The following is a 23,073-nucleotide window of genomic DNA, read 5'->3' as shown; positions in this document are numbered from 1 at the left end:
TCGTTTTTATTCTTTTCGAAAAATCATAATAAATATGTTGTATATATGTCCTGTGCGGTATCCATAGTGATAATGCGCGAGTTCTTGCTGTCAGCTATTTTCGCCTTCTGTCAAAATAAGGTCCGACGAAAACAAAAACGGTGCATCCCAAAGTGGTATTTGCTAAAGTTTTTCGTCTTTCGTTTTAGATAAAGCTGCTGAAATGGAATCGTAACATTAGTGGCCACAGTTTCAATGTATGACCAATAGCAGTTCCGACGAGCAACATGAGTAAGACCAACGATAAAACCGCAGACAAGCAGAATGGTGATAAGACGCAGGACATCTTTCCGCTCAACATCAAGATAAAGCAGGAGAAAACAACGAGCTACGAGGACTCGAGCAAATCGGAAACGGTCGACAAACTGTCCATTGACGTGAATCTAAAAAACATTTTCTCCACCACAATCACCAGCAGCAGCAGTGGCACGGAGAAGGGCACTGAAAAGGTGGACGTGAAGCCCGCGATAGAGCCACTGAAATCGTCGAACGAAATTCTCACAGAGCTATTTCGAGTATTCAATGCTGCACCGCCGGAAATCATTGAAGATGACTCGAACGATGCAGTGGAACAGGAAAGGAAGAAGAAAAAGCACAAACACAAGAAGAAGAGCAAAAAGAAAAAGGGCAGCGGAAGTGATTCGGCTGAGGAGCCGGGAGAGCATGCCGTGGAGCAAGATGGTGAGAAGCGGGTGAAGAAGAAGAAAGTCAAGAAGGAAAAGGACCGTGACCGGAAGCACGAAAAGCACAAGCGGAGTAAACACCGGACTGGCGAAACACTGCTGGTGACGGTGAAGCAGGAACCGTTGGATGATGTCGAGAAACCTGCGAAACAACGGGACGATGGAAAGTTGAAAGAAAACGGTAAACCGAAGGAAGTGAAGTCGGAAGAAGCAAAACCACCGCTGAAGGGAAAGATACAAATCAAGAGTCTGAAGGATAGCGCCATATTCAAGGAACTTGCCACTGGTTCTCAGCCTTTGCCGACGGAGCGTCACCATGACCGGCATCTCGAGCGGGACAAACCCTCATCGCACCGGTCGTCCCGGGGCGAGCTACGCAAACGCAGGACGTCCGAGACCGATTTCTCGCTGTCGGACGATGAGGAAAACAAAAAGGGAAGGTACTATGATTTCTATCAAAAGAAGTACAACTCTTTCTATGCTGGATTTGAGGAGGAAAATGAACGAAAAAGGCACGACCGGAAGCGTGACCGGCACAGTGAGGATCGTGCACGAAGGCACCGTTCGAATACATTTTCCCACTCGCGTTCCCGCTCTCGTTCTCGTTCACGCTCCCGGTCAACGGAGCAGATAGATAAGCAGAAGCTGCTGGAAATCGCTCGCAAAAATGCCATCAGCATGCTGAAGAAGGGTACACTGCCCGGTGCACAGAATCTGGACGGTGAGTCGAAGGCAAAGCTGATCTCAAAGATGCACGCCAGCGGAAAGAGCATCGAAGAGCTGACCGCATTCTGCAAGAAGATTTCTCACAAGGACAATGCGAACGATCTGTCCAGCGTGTCGTCTGATGAGAGCGATCATGATGCGGACGGAGCCAGCAAAGCTTTCCATCATCCATTTCAGCTCAAAGAAGCGGCACCGATTGTGATGAACATTCGCAACGCTACCGCGATTCAGCCGAAATCGGCCGAAGAGAAAAAAGCGCTCCTAATGCAGTTTCCTGTATCGTCGGGAGCACAACACCGCAGCACGGAAACGGAATGGATTCCTGTAGAGCCTAAAAAGACGGTGCCACCCACCAAACCTGCCTCGACCGTAGACACGGCGGGGGCATCTGGTAGTGGCTCCAACTTTGGCAACAGACCCAAACCGAAACCTATCCTACCACCGTCGTCAACGTTTGTGCCGCAGCAGAACGCTGTGCCGGACTTTTCCTTACCCCAACCCCTGCCCCCATGTTTAGTTCCTGCTCCGTCTCCAGCAGCGGACACTCCCCTAAGGCAACCAAATGTTGGACAAATGCCTGCAGCACCGATTGTCCCTTCTCCGTACCCTGCTAACGATCCCGGTTTACCCTACCAATCGTCGTACCATCCACCGGTTAACCCGCAAATGCCACTGTCCACGCACCCGACGCCTTCCCACGTACAACCGTTTAACAATATGGCGACACCGGATGCAACGATGAATCTTCCCGTCGATACCAGCATACCCCCTCCAAACATTAATGCGATGGTAGGTGCTTCGCATCAAGAAGCACCACCACGACCACTTTTCCCACCTGGTCCGGTGGGACCCTCGCATCCACACTCACATGGAGGCCCCGGGCCCTCGCATCCACACTCACATGGAGGCCCCGGACCCTCGCATCCACACTCACATGGAGGCCCCGGACCCTCGCATCCACACTCACATGGAGGCCCCGGACCCTTGCATCCACACTCACATGGAGGCCCGGGACCAGACAACGTGTTTAACACCCAACCGGACGCACCGATTATCGATGTGTCACAAATCGTAAGCCAACGTTTGAACGCTATGCGTCGACTGCAGGAAAACCCGTCCGATTCCGACGCGAGACAGATGCTGTACAACACACAGAAGGACATGTCGACGTGGGCCTCATCGAAGGCAATGCCCGGACAGTTTATGGGTTCCACCGGTGTCAATTGTCTTAGCCAGCGGGAACTGGCGGAAGGCTATCAGCCTTGGGCTACCCGTGACATGATGAAACACACAGCACCAGTCACCGGCGGGATGGGAATGCATTTGCTACAGAAGATGGGCTGGCAGCCGGGTGAGGGTTTGGGCAAGGAGAAGAACGGTTCGTTACAGCCCCTCCTGCTGGATGTAAAGCTGGATAAGCGAGGGCTCGGCGAAGGCGAAAATAAACTGAGACCGCATCAGCCGTATCCCATGCCACCGTTCCCACGCCGTGATGGACGGTCTCGGTTTATGAGCCTAAAGATCAACACAGACGGTAAGCATCCCGTTTCGATATTGTGCGAGTATGCGACGAAACACAAATGGAATCCACCCATGTACGAGCTGGTGCACGAAAGTGGCCCAGGACACGCGAAGAATTTCATCTTTAAAGTGCTCGTGAACGGACTCGAATATCAGCCAGCAATCCCTAACAACACCAAAAGGGAAGCGAAGGCAACAGCGGCCAAGTTTTGTCTGCAGCAGCTGGGCGTGATGATTACTTAAAGCTAGGACTGCTTTTTGTATTAGTACAGCGGTAAGGGCTAGATGGTTGACTAGAGGATGAACGTAGCTGCAATATATAGCGCCAACGCGTTAGGTCAAATCAGTATCGAGAGAAGGGATGGAATTCATCGTTAAATTTTTTACGTCTTCGGTTTTACATTTCACAACCTGAACTACTGCTGTGTGTAGGCTAATAATCATTTGTTCATATCGCAAAGACATTTCCATTTCATGGAACTAACTAGTGAATGCAATGTGTGGAGTAGGGGAATGAACCACGAGCTAGTTGAGCGGTTAATGCCTTGGCCACGTCTGTTCAACAATATTATCTGTACACAACGTTTTGCGCCTCTCTAAAGTGTCGAAATCGAAGTGAAATAAATGCCAAGTTTCACTGCAACAAACCGCATTTATTTCGTGTTGCAGTGTCATACATCCCAAATGGCACGTGCTTAGCATCTTTGCATTAGGAGAAAAAGCTTGTTAATATCAAGATATGACCGAATGATCCATAGCGGGAAAGACTTTCCGGGATTATTCCAACCACAATTACCACGTGCAATAGGCCTGTAAAGATGCGCAGCTCTAAACCGTATCGATGCATCCTGCAGCAGACTAGGACCGTGAAGGCGTTGGAGCCCTTCTTAAGTAAGTAAAGACTTAATAATTTTGGGTTGATGAATAAGCTGACTAAGATGATGATCAAGAACATTAGGAATATGATAAATGCTTGATAAATTTGTTAAAAGTAATATTTAACTTCTTAAATTATCCTTAACGTTCAACTCGAATGGTTGAACGTGCGAACGTGCATTGTGAAGTTTCCAACTCCAGCGTATAAATTTGACCATCGACCCACGAAAATGTCAAACTCGCACGCACACATACAAGCAACAAAGTTAGATAATAATAAATTGGAATAATAAAGCGATTGCCGGTTCCGTGGTAACACATTTCGTCGCCTGCTGTACATTTAATCCCAAAACAACCGACTGTGTGTACTGTGTTTTCGTGGTGCAATAGGTCTGTGTATCCTGTACTAACACCATGTTGGCTGTTCGTGGTGCACTTTTTTCCACGGCAAAGTAAGTAATTCCACCAGCTTAACGGTATTGGCAGAATCGTCCGAAGACAACATTTCCAAAATGCTTTAGACCTCCCGGTTTCCCTTGTTCCCTATCGCTGCTTCTGTTATGTAAAAGCATAACGATTGCATCCCGGATCTGCTGTCAAAATAGCTCAAACAATTTGTTGATAACACACGGCGGCGAGTATGTAGGTGTGTATTTATAAACAATTTTCCTCTACCACCTCCCCGCTCAGGAACTGCAGCGCCGTGTTGGGATGCCGAAGCAAGCACACCCTTCCGGATTTGCCGTACGATTTCGGAGCACTGGAACCGGTCATTTGCCGGGAAATCATGGAGGTAAGAAAAATGGAGCGCACACAAAATGGATTCCTTTACAGTGCCGGGTGGTCATGGATGTGTCGTTTTTCTTCTACAGCTGCACCACCAGAAGCATCACAATGCGTACGTCACGAATCTGAACGCTGCCGAGGAACAGCTGCAGGATGCGGTGGCCAAGAAGGATGTTTCCAAGATCATTCAGCTCGGCAGTGCGATCAAGTTTAACGGTGGTGGCCATATTAATCATTCGATCTTCTGGAAAAATCTGTCCCCGGATCGGAGCGATCCTTCGGCCGAGCTGCAGAAAGCGCTGAACCGTGATTTCCAGAACATGGACAACTTTAAGAAGGAAATGAAAGCGGCAGCCGTCGCTGTGCAGGGATCGGGCTGGGCCTGGTTGGGCTACAACAAGAAGACAAAGCTGCTTCAGATTGCAGCCTGCCCGAACCAGGATCCATTGGAAGCGACCACTGGTGAGCATTAAACAATTTTTTTTCCTGTTTTAATCAAACACAATCATCAACTAATTCTGTGTCTTTCAGGTCTCGTCCCGCTGCTCGGTATCGATGTGTGGGAGCACGCTTACTATCTGCAGTACAAAAACCTAAGACCGAACTATGTCGATGCCATCTTCGATGTGGTCAACTGGAAGGATGTGTCCGAACGGTTGGCAAAGGCTCAATAAGCATAGCGGCCCGCTGTAGTCCCACGGGTACCAAGCATTCGAATCATCGACGCGGGCAAGCTTTGCACGGCTTTACTATTGTATCCAAAAGTCGACAGCTATTCGAAATAAAATTTTCAGCTTTATCACGTTCCCCATGCCTTTATGATTGCGAAATAATGCCGCCGTGTGTGTTCTGACTTTGATTTCTACGTTCGAAAGTGGGTAGAAGTTAGGAACTAATGTTGAAGTAAAGTCCCCTGATCACCTGATCCTCAAATGCACTTACCTCGGCTATATCAGCCCTCGCGAATACAGTCGATGCGTTCGTTCGGTTTTGTTATCTCATCTCGATACATCCATTTATTGTACATTCCTTTTCGTTCCAATATTTACACAATGCTTCAACAAACAAGTTCAACCCGAATCGTTCGTTCTAACAATCACAATTCTAGCGTATGAAACCGTAAAAGGCAAAGGCCTTGTGTGATACATCTTCATAGCTCCTGTACACGAAAAGAAAATGAAAGTAATGTTATCATCGTATCGTATCGCAACACCAAACACATACGGGCTAAGCAATTAATAATAATTGGGGGGGAAACAAAATATATAGAATAAATAAATCTTCAACTCTTTGCAGGATTTATCATAGCAGCGCGCATTCTACCGTTAGTTTGAATTCTTAAGAAAGGATAATTATAAATACAAACACTTCTATAACCGTATTTCCTCGCAATTGAAACGGATTAAAAAGAAAAGAGAAACTTGTCCGATATACGTCACTTTTTTAAGCTCACTGGGAGAGAAAAAAAACTCGGTTTTATGATGTTAAACAGCTAAATTTAAGTAAAAAACATTTGTCGAAATTAAAAGGGAAAAAGTGCATAAGCGATTGTGTATGCATGAAGTAGTAGTCCAAACAGGAGATACCGATTCAGTTAAATTAAATTTGAATTCTTGCTTGTTATCCTACCTAGTTCTTGTACAATTTCAATTTTCTGTACACCTATCGAAGAGCAAAGTGGGGGACAAAAAATGATATATATGGTTTCTGGTTTTGTATGTGGTCTTCAATCTAGCTAAGGGACGTTAATTACCACAAACGTTATTAAAAATATAATTTTACACATTCCACCTTTACATCTCTCACCCTACAACCGTGCGTGTAATTTTTTGTGCCATCCCGTTAAAGCCTCTAAAGATTGTGTCTTTTCTATCTCCATAAGATCGGAAGATTTTCTTTGGAACCTACGTTACGTCGTTTAACAATGCGTTAGCGGTGGCAAGAAGAGACTAACTGTCGTTCTACGAATATCGACCCAGCCCGTTAACTTCGGCAGCAAATTCTTCCGACAGCATTGCGTGACCGTTCGTTTCCTGTACTGCGCAAGAGTGGGCCGTTTCGTTGCCGTATAGGGTAGACCTTTCGGCCACCAATGTTTGCTGCACGTCAAACGAATCGCGCAGCAGCTCATCCTTGGCAGCGAGTTGTATTAACGCCAGTGCGCCCTGTAGCTTACGGCTGGTTTCCTCCGGTTTGGGTGCGGGCGCGGCAGTGTTTAGGTCGATATACCTAGCAACGGTTTCATTGTGCTGTAATGCTGCCGCTGGTTTATCAGTGAGCGGCCGGGTACAATCCTTGCTGGCTACCATCAGCACCGTGGGTCGCGTTTGATTCGGATCAACCGAAGGCTCCGGCTGCCCTTCCACCGGCGACGGTACGGGGAGAACGGTGGAGAGCGCCGGTACCGGCATGCTAGGAGGCACATTGCTAAATCCTTCCATACGCGGCAACGGTTTGCTGTGGCCCGTCACACCGAGAAGCTGCCGCTTGGCAGGTGAAAGCGTGGTGACACTTTCCTGCTGCAACTGCTGCTTCAGCGCCATGGTGGAGGTCGTCGAGGAGAAGAGCTTTTGCGAGATCAGGCTCGGCTCGAGCGGTTTGGCGAGATCGTCCTGCCAAGCATCGCGCAACCATTTCTTCTTCGGGTTGAACGTCGACTGTTTGGACGGTGCCGAACACTCGTCGCCAGACTCATCCTCCTCCTGGCTGGTGGGATCCTGCCAGTGAATCAATTTCGGGCGCGAATTCGACTTCGACTTTGCCGTTACCGGACTGGTAAGGCTCATGCACGCGTTCATGTCCATCAGCCCCTTGCGGCTCGATTTGTACGCATTGATCGGTGTAACGGGCGACGATAGCAGCTGACCGTTGTCGATCCCGGCATTGCTACCGCTGGAATCTGCCACGCCGCCCACATTAGCGGCCCCATTACCGCCGCTCAGCGGTAGATGGTTTTCGTTGTTAGCAGTTCGCGGTGCCAAATATGGTCGGCGGTTTTCATTCTCATTTTGGGCTGTGCTGCCCCCCGGTGTGGTGCCACTTCCATTCTCACAACCGCCACCGTTCGATGCGCCACTGTTGCGTTTGGGCGTTTTGCGCGTTGGAGTGCGATCCTCCCGCTCGGCACGATACTTCTCCAACCATTTCAGCACCTCGATGTTCTGTTCCGGCACGGTCTGTATGACGAAATCATCGCACCGCTTGAGCGTATCGTGCGGATGGTCGGGACAGTGGCGGTTTGCGTGCGTGAAGCGCATCTCGCAGTGTGCGACCGAGCAGATGAAGGGCCGTTCGCCCGTGTGGAGCCGCTGGTGCGTCTTCAATTGGCCGCTCTGGGTGAAGGCACGGGTACAGCCGGGATAGTCACACGGGTAAGGACGTTCGCCTGAAAATGGAGATAAATCATTTACAAACTCTGGTGTAACTCTCAAAACCTTATTTATACCAGCTTAATTTATTTAAATAAATATTTCGAGCATAACACTCGAGTATTTTCGTATAAACATTTTGTGTTTTAAATCTCGGCCGCCCGAACCTGTCCCGAATCACCATTCACCAGCTCGACTCTTTAACTCCCTACCCATACACATCGACCCGTTGTCGAGACATTGATTTCTAACGGAACAAGCGTTTAAATCTCCTGCCAAACCTTTCACACACAAACGATTCAACAGCGCTCTTCCCAGCTAGCGACGCAGCCAAACGAAACGAAGAAAAAGAATAATTTGCGTCGGGCCCGCCGCGCCAGTATCACACGTTCGGACGGGTTTCAGCTTGTTTGTCCCGTATAGCAAAACGGGTTGTTGTCCCGCAACCGGAATCGCTTCTACGCACATCACAAACACGAGCATCCCTTGCTGTTTTTTTTCCTTCCATTTTAAATCGGCGAATGTACGGAACCCAGCATGCCACGGTTCCGCCGCGAGAGGGTACGATCATGCGAAGGCATTAGAACTTCAAATCTTTACAATCTTTTTCAGTGGTAATTTCAAATACCGGTTTGAATAATTTCTTTTCACATGCAGGCAGCTAAGTTTGCAAAGCAAATCAATTGCCAAATCGCAAACACGGGCAGCAGAGGACGGGGACAAAAAAAAGAAGAAGCAAAAGGAAAGAGGGTGAAAAAAAAGAACATGAACCCATCCAATTGCTAATCTATCCGTCCGCTAGCCTACATTCGCCACGTTTTGTAGGCCTGTAGGCTTAGAACGTAAGCTATGGGTTTCGCTTAGACACTTCCTTAGGGTGATGTGCTCGTTCGGTGTTGCAATTCCCTTTTACCTGTAAGGACCAACCAACGCGCAGCAGCTTAGACGTTCCTCGAGGCCTTCCTGCGGATGAATGATCGGAAAAGTGGCAGTTTTGGGAGGGGAAATTTCCCTACGCCCAGGGGAACTATCCTTCCAAGCGCAACAAGGACAACTAGCAAGCGTTCGGCACCGCTGCTGCACTGCTTGCGTTTTTTTTTCTTCTAAACCGATAAATAAAAGATATACAAACGACGCACCATGGTAGGATGCTTTGGCTTAAAAGAAATGAACGCGACGAGCGAACAAAAAGAAAAACTCATATCTACTGGAAAAAGGACGAACCAAAAAAAAAAATCATTCCACCAGGAAAGGTACAGGAAATCAGGAGGAAACAAACCCCGCCAGGGAAAACGGGAACTCGCGTACAGGAATCCCTGTTTTTTTTTCTGCTTCTTCGCTCTCCTGTACCGAACGCACAACAGGATGGAACACGTGCAATCTTTCGTGCAGCACCACTCGCGGCATACGCAATTCGAAATTTCGATGGAGGGTGCGCGCGTACCATCATGCGCAAAAGGACACATCACGCGCACACGCAGAGGGGTTTGTGTTCGCGTCCTTCTGCTAGTGGTACAGACCACCCCTTAGCTAGCTGGGCCGGATGATAGCGATTGTTTGCTTGCAGGCGAAATGTAAACGGGCCAGACGGGGACGGCACACGTGTTCCTTTAAGTGAATGGCCACAAGAAACGATTCTAATGAAAGGAGTTGGTAGGGGAAGGCTTCTAGGTACGATTTCGATCCCTTCTGCGCGTCGATTGCGGTAGAACAATGTGATTTAAATTTTCCACCTGGAGGTTCGTTCGGGTGATGCTGGAATTAATATTAAATTATCCCTGGAGAGTGGAGAGTTTGCTTGGAAGATTTTGCTTCCTCCTGAATGACCCTTTCCAAACCGATAGTCCAATGTTCTCTCGCAATCCTCCTATTATTTGTTTTCTTTTTTTGTTTTTTCGATTATTTTGGAGCAACACAATGTTCAAAATAGTCGAAAAACGGCACATTGAATCTCACATCGAGTGTATGAGCAAAACACCTTAAAAGTGGACCCAACAGAGTTGTTGGACCCTTCTAATATAGAAAAAAATACTACGATATCAAGACTTAATTGTCTGGTGTTTTTTATGATGTGAAACATGGATCCTTATAAGCGGTAACGAATATTCACAACAAGATGGAAATTCTTATATAAGCCTAACAGTCCAAATCTGGACCGACCCGGTGGTCGAGGCGGCAACAGCGCCCGTTCTAATCCAGGGTTCAAATCCCATCCGTTCCAACTACGTGGTTATCATTGAGTATAGTAAGCTAGAAATGACAGGCATATGACCATGACCTTAAGAGATCGTTAGGCCAAGAAGAGAGAGAGAGAGAGAGTCCATATATGGGACGATGTTGACCACGTGTCATTCACTTGAATGAGAGGCTGGTTTATGAAAAATATATTGGCGCTGGTGGGAGGCATAGTCAATGGCGAAGACTCCCTTCGTATTCTTCTTCTTCCTTGGCGCTAACAACCTTGGAAGGTTGTGATTCACGCAGGGGTGATGCACAGATAGGTGACCGCACCTTCGAAGTCGTCCAAAACTTCACCTATCTGGGGTCAAAAGTCAGCACCGCCAACAACTTTGATTTTGAGTTACGCACAAGGGCTGCTGGCTGCCAACCGGTCATACCACAGCCTGAGGAAACTTCTCCACTCTAAATACGATGATCTTACCATCGGTGAGCTGGTCACTTCATGAGAATGACACCAGACGACCCAGCCCGTAAAGTCCTTTTAGGCCGTCCACACGGACAGAGGAGGCGTGGTAGGCCCAAACTGGAGATGGAGTGATGGCGTTGATGCGTCCGCCAGAATGGCCGGGCTAACGGATTGGCAGACGAAGGCGCTAAACCGTGAGCGGTATCGAGGATTGTTGCCAAGCAGGCCAAGACCGAAAAGCGGTTGTAGCGCCTTATAAGAAGAAGAGAAAGTAGTCAGCCAGTACGGTCTGAATAAGACTTGAACCCCGGTCCTGCCGTGTGAAGACCGGCACCGTTATCGTCTTGGTCACCGGATCGCCCCTACTGGCCAATAAAAGCAGCTCCCCAAGCACCTTCCAACTAAATTGTTTGAGTGTTAACTGTCAGAATTGTGGATGTTTATAGAATAATTCAATTCCAAAGCCTTGCTTTGCTTGCTCTTTAGCTCTAAAACCATCCCTGACTTAGTTTAACCGTAGCCGAATACTGAATGCTGACGTACCTCAGGGCGGAATCTGTCCCCATTCCTGCCATGTGAAGGCTATCGAAACGCATCCAAATAATTAAAAATTCGATTCGAAACAAAACATTTATAGCATTTATAGATATTACCTGAGAGAGTACCACGTCTATAACAAGTAAAGGCTTTGGATAACATTTTAAAATGAATTGCGATACACAGCCAGCCACCTTAATCTGTTCCTCATTCGCCAATTAGTAGAATGTGGTGCACGGCTGCAAACCATATTTGTGATTACAAGCGTTACGACACCTCCGTCTGTTCATTTATTCATCCGTTCGATGGATCATTAAAATGCACTGTTAATCACGCATTATCTACAACACCTAAAATGAGCATTGCTAAACGCTAGCACAAACGCGCAAGCTGTTGCGGAAGATCCGATTAACTTAATGTTCGACATTACACCATCCGCCGAAAAAAACAAAGCACGAACAAAGCTCGCTGGACAAAAATGAAGTTGTCAAGGCATGTCGAAAAACCGGGGAAATGAAATCCATTTCCAACATCAATCGACGCGCAACTCTTTCGTTGGCTGTCGGTGCAGCCGCAGTTAAAACCACCCAAAGCCGTAAAGAGGGTGAGCAACACTCATCGTATAATGATCGACATCGTTCCGGGTCGCAGAAATTAAAAGAGAACCACTGCTGAGGATGTTTAAAGTAAGGAAAGCAATCTTTAACGCCGAATGGATGGGATGAGTTGGTTCGATAACGCTGCGCCGGTTTGGTGGTACACAGTAAAAACTGCTCCAATCCAATGAGCCTCCCAGCCGGTGGGTATGTGGGAGTGCGAGCGCTCCATTTTCTGCATTTCGCGCACCTCGATTCGGATCTAATCAAAATCAATTTAAACCACCCAATTTAAAAATCTTTCTTTCTCAGCCTCTTTTCGCGCCGGATTCGCGCACATTGGCAAGCAACAGCACTGACCAAAAACCTGACCAAAGCAGAGGGAGAGATCGAAACTCCGAGCATCATCGGCCAAAATTTTGCGCGATGTGAATGACCACCTCCTCTTCTTAGTTTGCTTCGTTGCACACTCCTTTTACACCACAGCGCCTCCGACTCCCATCGACACCCAAATCCCGCGTCCTGACCTGCTTACACACGGTGCTATGATGAGCGAAGACGTTGCTCGCGCCGGATCGGCCAGAGCGCCATTAGAAGAGACGAAATGAAGCATACATCATTTCAGTACATTGAACAATATTTGTGAGGTGCTCTACCCTTCTTAAATTAACTTCCTCCATTCGTCATTAAATGAGTCCTCGGGGTGGATTATTTTCTTTTGTGGAGTGGAGATGAAACACAAACTCGCGAAAGAATTGAGCTGGAATCAAATCCTAAACAAAAAAAGCGGATTAAGAAGTACTAGAACAAAGTCTTTCAATCAATTCACTGTTCTACCGTTTGTGCGCTGTGCCGTGGGCAACTATGAGCTGTGCTGGAAAATCTACAGCAAATTGAGCTGTTTCGTTTGCCAAAATTCCGCTCCAAATTAGTAGCTCAACTGCTCAAAACAACTCTGGAGGAGCCAATGGTCAGTTAGGGCTCTGCGCTGCGATGCCGCTTGGTGCATGTTTTTTTTTTTTGTTCATTTTACAACCAATCTGATGGGGTGGGATGTGGCAAATGCATAATTAGCGAAAGAATCAAGGAAAATCCCGAGCACGATCTATGGATCTCTGTAACCCATTGCATTGGCCGTAAGATACTCAACCAGGGCAAAACTAAAAAGGCCTGGGTCCTATTTATGCTTCTGGGGGGAAAAACGCTCATTCGTTTTTCTTCTCTCCCTTGCTTTCATTGATCCATTAATTGTAGGAGTAATATTAGCATCAGTAGCCGCGGTAATGTACAAGAAACGCCCGGGTTCATCCGATGAAACTGTTGGCCAATAGGAACATTCGATCTCGCCAGCCAGGCTGGAAAACCGATCGATGGGCGATTTTTTTGCTTTTTGTTGCTTTTTTGGCCGATGCCTTTTTGGCCCGTTGTTTTTCGGAAACAGACATCTAGCCCCCATCAGCGTAATTACGGATAATCATTATACACACACCCAAAGAGAGTATTTCGGGCTCTCTGCTGTTCGGGTTTCCAAGTGGGCAGTGTGCATGCCTCTTCCGTGACTTTTGTCTGGGTGTTTTCCGGTAATTTCGCCTTCCGTCTTAGAAACGAACGAGGGTGAGAAGATGCCGCAAAATCCTATAGCATGACGGCGTTTGATCTTCTTCAATCGTCGGTGCCTTTAAAAACTTGTACAAGAAGTGTGAATGCAATGTGGTAGGTTTTTAGCATTACTTGGTCTTCTTGGTTTGGTAATGTAAAGCTTAAACATAAGAAAAAGATGCATCATTGAAGTTGATTGCGCAATTCATGCGCATTGCTTTTCCGCTTAAAAAATTCTAGCTTTTAGCCCTTTAAAGCAAAGATTTTTGAAAAAGGCTAGCCGTTTTCCTTTTTGTGATTGACACTGAACGATGAAACAGCATAAAGAAGAAACACGTTAAGAAGAGGAAAACATAACAGTTGCTTAGCCGGGCTTTTTGAGCTGCTTCAGCATCCTTGGAAATGGGAAAGGATGAACAAGTGCATCAATGTTGCGCTTACACCAGAGGCAAAGAAGGACCAATGAGCCGCTTGCGAGAAGGGAAGATTGCTGCTTTGAAGATTCAAGAAAGGACAGCTAAAACAAAGCGGAAATTTAAGAATCGAGTAGAAATAACCGAAAGAAAACAGTAAGAGTAATTCAAAAGGATGTGACAACACAAAGAAAATCTAAAAAAAAACGATGAAAAATTAAAAATCCGCAAAACATGGAAAGAGAAAAGAAAACGGAAGAAGTAACAACGGCAAAGTGCAAGGTGGTTAAAAAGAAAGATGATAAATGAGAAGAAGGCAAAGAAACGCCGAACTGCTATTTAAGCCATTTAATGAAGCTAAGCCAACTGGATGTGTCTGTGTGTGCGTGCGCGTGAACAGCGTGCAACCGATACATCGGGCGCGTACTACATACACACCTGGGACCATAGTAGGCGAAGGTTTAAAATGTTTGGTGTGAGTACGTGTGTGTCTGTGTGTGGTTAAATATGCTATGTGGCGAAGAGCGTAGAAAGGCAACATAAGCGCTGCTTGCTACGTTCGGCCGAAGAAACAGGCAAACATAAGTGTGTGCCAATACACATGCACAGGCACACACACACATGACGGAATGCATAGCAACGCAATGCGCAACAGGTCGGTTTCTCTGTGTTGACGGCTCCCATATCGTGGACCAGTGGACCATGTCTCGAGCGAAGTGTGTCCGACCGCCACCACCGCTTTCAAGTAGCCGGTGCGTGGACCCACTGCTGTGGATTTCCGCACCAAACAAAAAATGTAATCCGTTTGCGCACCAACACACGCACAGGTTACCAAACTGCCGAGCGTGAAGCGATGATCGGTCTCTCGGTGGAAGCTTTTAAATAGCAAACAGTTTCTTCTCCTTCGGTTTTGTTGGTGGCGTTCCTGCACCATCCGACACACGACCTCCGCGGATTGTGCGTGTATTGGGCCCGGAATTATGCGAATCATTCCGCTCTTTTGGTCTGCTTTGCGGGGCCCGTAAGGGCTGGGGATAGCGCTCGCTATGCTCGTCAACAGCGAACCAACCAAATGATCGTGATCCCGTGCTGTTGATGATCACCATCATCATCGCCGGTCATCGTCGGCATCATCAGCAGCAGCAGAAAGAAAGGAAATTATTTCATACGTTATTATCATCATCCATTGCTTACTTTTCTCCCCACAACAACGTTTCGGGGAGCTGACAGAACACCGGTGGAACATCGAGAAGAAGCATCATTTCTCCAGTTCCACCTGGCAGTGGTGTTGGTTTTTTTTTACTGCAAAACGGAAAGGACAGCCCCATTGAAGAGAGCCAGCTGTGATGAGCGAGAACCTGTGCAATCAGGTGGCATTTTTCCATCAGGATATTTGTCGCTGCATATTGCATCAAAGTAGGCGATGAGGATGATGATGATGCTGGGGAATCCTCATAAAATGCTGCTCGGACGGGTAGGCTCTTTCTTCTCATTACAAGGTGGAGAATTCTTTATGCCCCAATATTAAAAAGACGGAGAAAAAAAACTATATTTTGGTGGCTCGCAGCCAGCGGCTTAAAAATGTTGAACAAAACGGGGGGGAAAAAAGGATGCCGTAGAGAAACAGCGATAAATGCGCACAAGCCCAGGTGAAGAATGCGATAAATTGGAAGCAGGTGCCGGCCGTGGAGCATTGTTTTTTTCTGCTGTTGTTTTATTTTACCGAAATCACCTGACCCACAAAAAAAGGTCCCATAAGCATGAAATCTTCTCATAAACCTCATAAGAATTCAAACAACCTTACAGCAGGTGATAATTACGCGGAATGTTTTACACTCTCCTAGCTTTATATATTTTAGTGGATCAGCATGCAAAAAAAAAACATTGTATTGTCCCCTCCGTAAGCAGAACAAACTATTCAGCGTTGGGGAATTGTAAGATATGTGGCACGAAGATCAACTGTGCCAGCTTCACAAATTCGTCGAAATATTATTGTTTTCATTAAAATAAAGAGATTTCGCTGTACCTGTGTGTGTGCGTAGATGGGCCTGCAATGATTTTTCTCGCGGAAAAACTCGATTACAGAAGCGGCATTTAATAGCGGACGGCGATATCGAACCCTCGACCATGAGCGTCGTCAGCGCTTCGGAACGCGGCCGGCCGCGTTTGTTTTCCGACTTTTCGGCTGACCCACTGCTGGAGGTGTTCCAGGTGTGCGGCGTCCCAGAGGAGTTGTGCCCACCGTAGCTACGGTTCTGATGCCCGTCCGGTGAGCTGCAGCTGGAGGCCGGACTAGTGGCATCACTGAACCAGTTGTTGTTTTGGTTCCAGGAGGCGTGTTGCGTGTGCGCCGACGTGTTCAGCTGAAGCTGCTGGCCATTAGCGGCGGCGGACGACGGTGTCTCGATCGGTGGCGGTGAACCGATGCTAACCGATGGTGGTGGTGTGCTTAAATAGTTTGCGCATGGCGGCACAGCCGTCTTAAGGCGCTTGGGAGTATTTAGGGCCATTGGAAGGGAAGTAGCCGTATGCCGAAAGCACGGAGACACATCGATGCGAATACGATCGTGGATTTAGACGTACGGAATTTTAATCCCTTGCAGCCATTCGTTGATAACTTTTTCACGTTTACGCACCGTTTTCAAAACACCGGAACCAGCCAGACAAAAAGGCCACACAAACGCACGTAAATTCACCGTCACTTGGATCACTTTTGGCGAGGGTTAGTTCACTGCCGCTGCGTCGAGAGCTTTAAACTGCACACACAAACAACGCGTTTTCTTTTTCGTCACCGTTTCTTTTCGCTGTCTGGTGAAAACCACACTTCACAACTATAGCCAAAATATAAACGTTGTTTCTGACCGACGAATAACCCTATGGCCGGTGTGTCTTGACAAAAAGCAAAAAAAAAGATATCTCACGCGTCCAGACAACGCAGTGCTTATTATTTTTCTGACGATGCTTCGCCTTCGTGCGTTCTAGGGAAATAGCATTTAAATTGATGCAGCTCTTGGACTGGTCAGTCAACAGCATGAATAGTTCGCCATTTTACGGAGTTGTTTGACATTTAGGATCGATTGTACTTTGACATGGGGACAGTGATTGGGTACATTAGGAGCCATTTTGCGTTCTTAAACGGATAAGTTTTCTTAAACTTGAATGGATATTATTTTCAATTAGTTTTTAAGCTTGCAAAGCAGTAAAAATACAAATAACACACTCGTATATTTGCCGTTTCAAATGAAATCTGCTCTCTTATGTCAATTGTCGTGCTGTCAAACTACAAGTGATCGTTTAAGCTGTCAAAAAATGGCGAATTATCATATTTCTGTATAATTCTTACATTTTAGGGCCAAATACACTAAATATTACAATTCTACATCATCCAAACGTGTTTTGAAATTAAAACAAGTTTTTTTAAACGAAAACAAAACCAAAACACTTTGACCAAGTGAGTTAATTTTGTTGGTGAATGTCAAATGTCACCTTCGGAAGTACCTACCTCTACAATTAGTTACCTTGGTTTTGTTTACAAAGAATAGTTTTGGAGTAAACAGCGCAGTAGGAATTTCATCTTGTTTTGCTTAACAAAATCATCAGAATGGCTGAAACCGCGGCAAGCTCATCGAAAACGTTTGCCGAGAAGCAAGCCGAGCGGATGGCTCGATTGAAGCAACTACACACACAGCGTAACGAAGCTCGCGCCTCCAACCATCAGGAGGTCATCGCGGAACACGAGCGCAAGAAGCTGCCAGCAAATTGGGAAGCCAGAACACGGCAGGCAGAATGGCTGATGGGCGATCTGAAGGCCCGAACGGAAGCGGAAGAAAAGGGGCTGGATTACAATCGGGTGAAGATGCTTAACGTGTCCGCAGCGGAAGCAGATCGGATCGACAAGCTGAAGGCCAAGAAACGGAACGCAGATCCGGGCTTCTCGGACTACGAGGCACAAACGGCACGGCAGTACAGTCGGTTGGTTAAAGCGATGCCGGCCAGAGATTTGGTCAAGTACGAAGAGCAGAAGGAGAAGTACGGTGATGCGTTCTACGGTGGACCGAACGTTATACTGCAGGGGCTCCACAAAGATACTCCGGCTGCGATCGACAACATGGTGAAGGATTTGGAAGGGCAGATAGCCAAGCGCAAGAAGTTCTCCCGTAGACGAACCCACAACGATGATGCCGATATTGATTACATTAACGAGAAGAATGCCCGGTTCAACAAGAAACTGGAACGGTTCTATGGCGAGCATACGGCGGAGATCAAACAGAATTTGGAACGTGGTACAGCTATCTAAAGTGTGCTGCTATTTTTAAGATACTACAAATCACGTGTAACGCATGTGAAATATTTAATAAATGGACAAACGTAATTCTCATAGCAATTCGTTCAGTTCACTTCGAATAGGGTGATAAATTTATTCGTTTTGTTATAAATTTCCCAAAATTGTGAATAACATCGAGTGCATTTACAGCACTCAGAATTTCAAAACATCGAATAATGCTGGCAGATTGTTTGGAGACCGACCACTGTGCATGCTGTCCAGCTGACAGCTGTGCAACGAGGATTTGACAGTTGGTTCAGCTCGGCATGCAAAAGCCGAAAAATCTAGAAAAGTCTTGAAATTTTTGCGTTCGCTCGGCTTGTGTTTGTTAATGAAAACCACACCAGATTACTGTCCGCAGTAAACGGTCGTAATAGCTAAAGTCAGCTGTCCAGCGAAACTAGCATCCCAGCGTTCTAGAAATTCCATTTGCGCACAGAAAAGTCACGTTTTTCTCAGTCGCACGCCGTGTACGAGAGAGAGAAGCGAGAAAAACCTACAGCGTTAAATAATCACATAGTAACGGCCTCGCGGCAAAACTATCTGTGATCCACGCCGAGTTTGGTCCCTGTTTCGGCCCGCGTTTAAAGTAAACCGTTCCCCTAGTGCGGAGCAAACATGGCTAAATGGGGCGAAGGTGATCCACGCTGGATTGTGGAGGAGCGACCGGATGCGACAAACGTCAACAATTGGCATTGGACAGAGAAAAACGCAACACCGTGGTCGAAGGATAAGCTAAAGGCCCTGCTCGACGGGTTCGTGATTGCCGACGCTGGACTGGAATGCACCGTGACAAAGATCGACAAGCTGGACGGCGAAGCCACGGCCAACAACCGGAAAGGGAAGCTCATATTCTTCTACGAGTGGAACATAGTGCTGCTGTGGAAGGGCCGGTACAACGATGAGGAGGTGACGGGCAAAGTGACCATTCCGAACCTGTCCGAGGAGAACGATGTGGACGAGGTGGAACTAACGGTGTCGTTGGACAGTTCGAATCCGGCCGCGGAGAGGATGAAGCAGTTCATGTACAACGTCGGGCGGGATAAGCTAAGGAAGCAGCTGGACACCTACATCCGCCAGCTGAAGGCCGACTTTGCCAAGGGTCTGATACTGCCGAAGAAGGACGAGCTCAACGGTACCGAGACTGCACCGCAGAAGAGTGACAAGGAAACGGTGTTCGCCAGCGGGTTTAACAAGAAGAAGATAGATCTCCAAACCATCACCAGCGCAACCGAGCCCACGAAACAGGTCGGCGGATGCAAGCTGGACCTGACGACGATTAAAATGACCGAGATGTTCCAGTGCCGAGCGAACGAATTGTTCGATGCGCTTACGAGGGAGGACATGGTGACGGCATTCACCCGGGGCCACGTGAAGCACGAGCTGTTCAAGGGCGGAGAGTAAGTGAACGACGCTCGATTTCTTCAATTTGTAGGCATTCTATTTAACGTTTGTATGTTTTCTTTATTTTAGCTTCGTTTACTTTGGAGGCAACATTAGTGGAAAGTTTGTAGAAATTGTACAAAATAAGAAAATTGTACAAACCTGGCGATACAAGGAGTGGCCTTCGGGGCATTATTCTAATGTTACGATGGAGCTGGAGGAAGAGGTATGTATGGGCTGCTCAGAATTGGAACGATCTGGGTCTGACTCCGTTTTCGGGATTAGATTCGATTCTGAATACGATGCTGGATCAGATTCCGGTACCGGTTCCGAATCCGGACCTACTCTTCGGAATCGATTCCGCAAAATTCTGAGCGTTCCGGAATCGATTCCGACGAAACCATCATTTTGGGCATTACTTATTCGAAGCAAATATGATACAATTGAAGGACAAACTATCTAGCTGCTGATAAAATCTAGTTAAATAGATCTGGAGGTTGTAGTGCAACATGCAGCTCATATTTCCGTACTACGAACTGCAACCTACTTTACCTAAATCTATTGCTTTTAATGCTATTGCTAAGTAATATCGCTTTTGTTAATTTTTTTTTCTGTCAACCAATTCCAGGTGGACCACACAGTCCTGAAGCTGACGCAAACTATGGTTCCGAAGGCCGAGTCGGAAAAAATCACACAGAACTGGAAGTGCTACTACTGGAATAGTATTCGAACTGCTTTCGGTTTCGGGAGTTTTCTCGGCTAAGAAATGCATCTCGATGGAATGATCCTACTCGCACCGCACCACAACACAACGACGCAAATCCCTTTGGCACACACTATCTCCTACAATTCCTACTATGCCAGGAGCTGATTGATACTGATCGCGGCTTGCTTCGACTGCTATCTTTAGCTTCGATACATACCCAAATGTGAACTGTTGCTGGGAGAAGGAGAAGGAGGAGGAGGATTGCACCAAAAAAACCGTTTGGCAACAAATAGTTTGAACAAAGCATAGTGCGCGGTTCGATTCGATTAGTATTTTAACATTTCCTCGGAAGCAGGCACACATTCGTATGCAAAAATCGTTTCATTTGAGTACGGTACGGTCCCATTTCTTGAAATACAGCGATAGTGAAAAATTGTAGCCCTTTTTTGAATTTCGTTCACGCGACTGAGAAATAGAAACAATTGGCTCGGTGCCACGCATTACGGTAGCAATTGGATCGCATTTCATACCATTGGCTCTTAGTTAGGTTAGACCGTACGCCTTAAGCAACACCGATGGAAACAGATCCCAGGTGTTGCATTTGCTTTAATTTATGTTAGCCTAAATACAACCGCCACCTGTTCCCTTTACGGTGTGCCGCGGTAGCGACAACGATAGCGAAACCGAGGAACGATGGACAGGCTGGGGGGACCGATTTAGCATAGCGCGTGGCATTGCAATGTGAGGAGACTTTACTTTTCATGTAATAAAAAGTAAATAAGCAACACTAACTAACTGAACCAGTTTGATTCTATTTCATGACCTTCTTTTTTATCTTAAGAACGAACTCAATACAGTGTACTGGGTGGGGAAAGCAAAGACGGTTTTACCAAACCACACGCCGTTAAGCAAAAGTACTGTCTGGAACACACACCAGACGCCCCGGAATCGTTACAGCTTCGTCCGCTGGACATCATAACTTCTCGGCGCAAGTGGAAAAGTTTTCGGGAAAAATGTCATTGCTGGCTAAGTTGGTCCGCTGTTGGGCGGGAGGACTATGCTATGCTCGGGTAATCCTGGTTCAATTCACCGCTCAAATCTTGCTCTAGTAGCATGGCCAGTAGAGTGTGGAAAGAATAAGGCGAACGTTCCACATAAATAATTTTATTGTCCAAGTGGACAGCGGGAAAGTGGTAAGCACTCGTGTTGTTGCGCTGTTGTACGGAGCTTGCGTACATGGGAGATAACGAGCGCAGTTCAGAAACAGTTCATAAATTTCATCAACGCACTGGATTTCGCCACAGTTCATATAACATCCATTCAGGACGGTTCTTACGGCTACGCATTAGGTCACATTGAAACTGTTGCGAATGTACTGAAGGCAAATCTCAATCACGGTAGTGAGAAAAGGGTTTGTCGTCTGAATACGATCACTTCGGCGTTTAGATCCGGGAATTTTGACATTAAAAGCTATCTACAAAAGACGTTAAGTTTAGGAGAAAAAGTTTAGAGAAAAAGCACAATTATGGAAGGTAATAAAAGAAAAACTCCAAAAATTAAAGATAACTCCATGTACTGAAATTGGCTCAATTTTCAAATACAGTAAGCGATACAAAAAAGAAAAGAAAATACTCCTTCCCAAGCGGCCTTTGGATACTTATCTGGGACATTGGCAAAGTTAGTGCAAATAATATTCGTATTCGTTTTTTTAACCCTTGCTGTTCCTGTGGAGCCATCTCCGATCGATAAGACATGTCCTAAAGAAATTTTTTTCAGAATAAAATTATCGAACGCCACTCTGGTGTATGGGGAGTGTCTTCGATAAACGAAGAGTTTGCTTGTTAATATTTCTCACAAGCACTTACGGACGGTTCTTCTTCTTCTTTATTGGCCTAACGACCTCTAAAGATCATGGCTGCCATTTATGGCCCACTAGACTTAATAATGGGGCGGTCTGGTGGCCGAGGCGACTGCGGCACCGGTCTTCACACGGCAGGGCCGGGGTTCAAATTGCATCCAGACCGCCTCGTCCTCCCCATACGTAAGGCTGACTACTTTACTACGCTTAAAATCAAGTCACAGATGGACTGAAATTGCGTCTGTGATTCCACGCAACCGGGACACCGTGATCGGCGGAGACGTCAACGCCTGGTCTGGAGCGTAGGAACAACGATGGAGAGCGAGCGCGCACAGGAGAGCAATCGTGACGGACGCGGCGGCTTCGCTTGAACTGATCCTGCTGAACCGGGGTAACCGGCCAACATGGGTCAGCCACAGTGGCCGCAGCTCCATTGTCGACGTAACCTTTTGTAGCAGGTCTCTCGTGGGCGACAACAACTGGCGAGTCTGCGACGAAAATCCGAGGGACCATAACACCATCAAGTTTACGGTTGGGAGGAACGCGGCACAGACAAGCACTGGTCGGGGACAGCAACAGGCAACGGAGAGCAGATGGGCAACTCGGTTCTTCAACAAGGACCTGTTCGTCGAGATCATGAGGTCGCTGGACATTCATGACCGTACCCTAATGGCGGACGAGCTGACGCAGGCAATGTCGACAGCGTGCGACGCTACAATGCCGCGACTGCCAGCAGCCAGAGGGGGAAGACGATCGGTGGCCCGGTGTGTGAAAACACCGTGGAGGTTGTCGAGCGGGGCGTCATGTTTCACTGTCCACGGTTCGTTCGGGCGCAGCAGGAGATGCAACAGCAGTGCCACATGGGAGGCGGTCACATGGTCGCTCGGACGATCTTCAAAACACTTCAACTGAGGTGGAATGAGGAGAGTCCACCAACGGCAAGACGACGGCGACAACAACGACAGCGGACGAGAGAGCAAGCTGGGCAATACTAACTTCCTCTTTTCCACA

At 47.1% G+C, this 23,073-nt stretch overlaps 5 protein-coding genes across 6 annotated transcripts; 4 read left to right on the top strand and 1 right to left on the bottom strand.

The window, feature by feature from the left end:
• Nucleotides 1–76: 76 nt before the first annotated feature.
• On the top strand, nt 77–3,621 carry LOC118506031 (protein SON). Of its 2 annotated transcripts, none has more exons than XM_036042649.1 (2): nt 77–120; nt 189–3,621. In XM_036042649.1, the coding sequence occupies exon 2, from the start codon at nt 267–269 to the stop codon at nt 3,210–3,212; it is 2,946 nt and encodes a 981-aa protein (XP_035898542.1). In that variant the 5' UTR covers nt 77–120; nt 189–266; the 3' UTR covers nt 3,213–3,621. The 2 variants fall into 2 exon arrangements, with proteins under 2 accessions (XP_035898542.1, XP_035898543.1); XM_036042650.1 differs by lacking the exon at nt 77–120 and having other exon boundaries at nt 127–2,421; nt 2,455–3,621.
• Nucleotides 3,622–4,112: 491 nt separating this feature from the next.
• Nucleotides 4,113–5,457, top strand: LOC118506033 (superoxide dismutase [Mn], mitochondrial). The gene is made up of 4 exons (XM_036042652.1): nt 4,113–4,297; nt 4,536–4,638; nt 4,718–5,093; nt 5,163–5,457. Exons 1-4 carry the CDS (start codon nt 4,260–4,262, stop codon nt 5,303–5,305), a joined length of 660 nt encoding a protein of 219 aa, XP_035898545.1. The 5' UTR covers nt 4,113–4,259; the 3' UTR covers nt 5,306–5,457.
• Nucleotides 5,458–5,614: 157 nt separating this feature from the next.
• Nucleotides 5,615–16,790, bottom strand: LOC118506032 (sex-determining transformer protein 1-like). Its single transcript, XM_036042651.1, has 2 exons — nt 15,818–16,790; nt 5,615–8,016 (listed from the first exon to the last, which is right to left on the bottom strand). The coding sequence occupies exons 1-2, from the start codon at nt 16,299–16,301 to the stop codon at nt 6,593–6,595; spliced, it is 1,908 nt and encodes a 635-aa protein (XP_035898544.1). The 5' UTR covers nt 16,302–16,790; the 3' UTR covers nt 5,615–6,592.
• Nucleotides 16,791–17,303: 513 nt separating this feature from the next.
• LOC118506030 (pre-mRNA-splicing factor Syf2) lies at nt 17,304–18,175 on the top strand. The gene has a single exon (XM_036042648.1). It carries the CDS (start codon nt 17,393–17,395, stop codon nt 18,086–18,088), a length of 696 nt encoding a protein of 231 aa, XP_035898541.1. The 5' UTR covers nt 17,304–17,392; the 3' UTR covers nt 18,089–18,175.
• A 149-nt stretch (nt 18,176–18,324) lies between these two features.
• LOC118506029 (activator of 90 kDa heat shock protein ATPase homolog 1) lies at nt 18,325–21,004 on the top strand. The gene is made up of 3 exons (XM_036042646.1): nt 18,325–19,515; nt 19,589–19,724; nt 20,127–21,004. The coding sequence occupies exons 1-3, from the start codon at nt 18,734–18,736 to the stop codon at nt 20,259–20,261; spliced, it is 1,053 nt and encodes a 350-aa protein (XP_035898539.1). The 5' UTR covers nt 18,325–18,733; the 3' UTR covers nt 20,262–21,004.
• The last annotated feature ends 2,069 nt before the right edge of the window (nt 21,005–23,073 follow it).

Source organism: Anopheles stephensi, chromosome 2 (assembly GCF_013141755.1).
Source record: "Anopheles stephensi strain Indian chromosome 2, UCI_ANSTEP_V1.0, whole genome shotgun sequence".
Classification (NCBI taxonomy): domain Eukaryota; kingdom Metazoa; phylum Arthropoda; class Insecta; order Diptera; family Culicidae; genus Anopheles; species Anopheles stephensi.
Note: the sequence above shows the minus strand (reverse complement) of the source record. Positions and strands in the feature narration are given on the sequence as shown.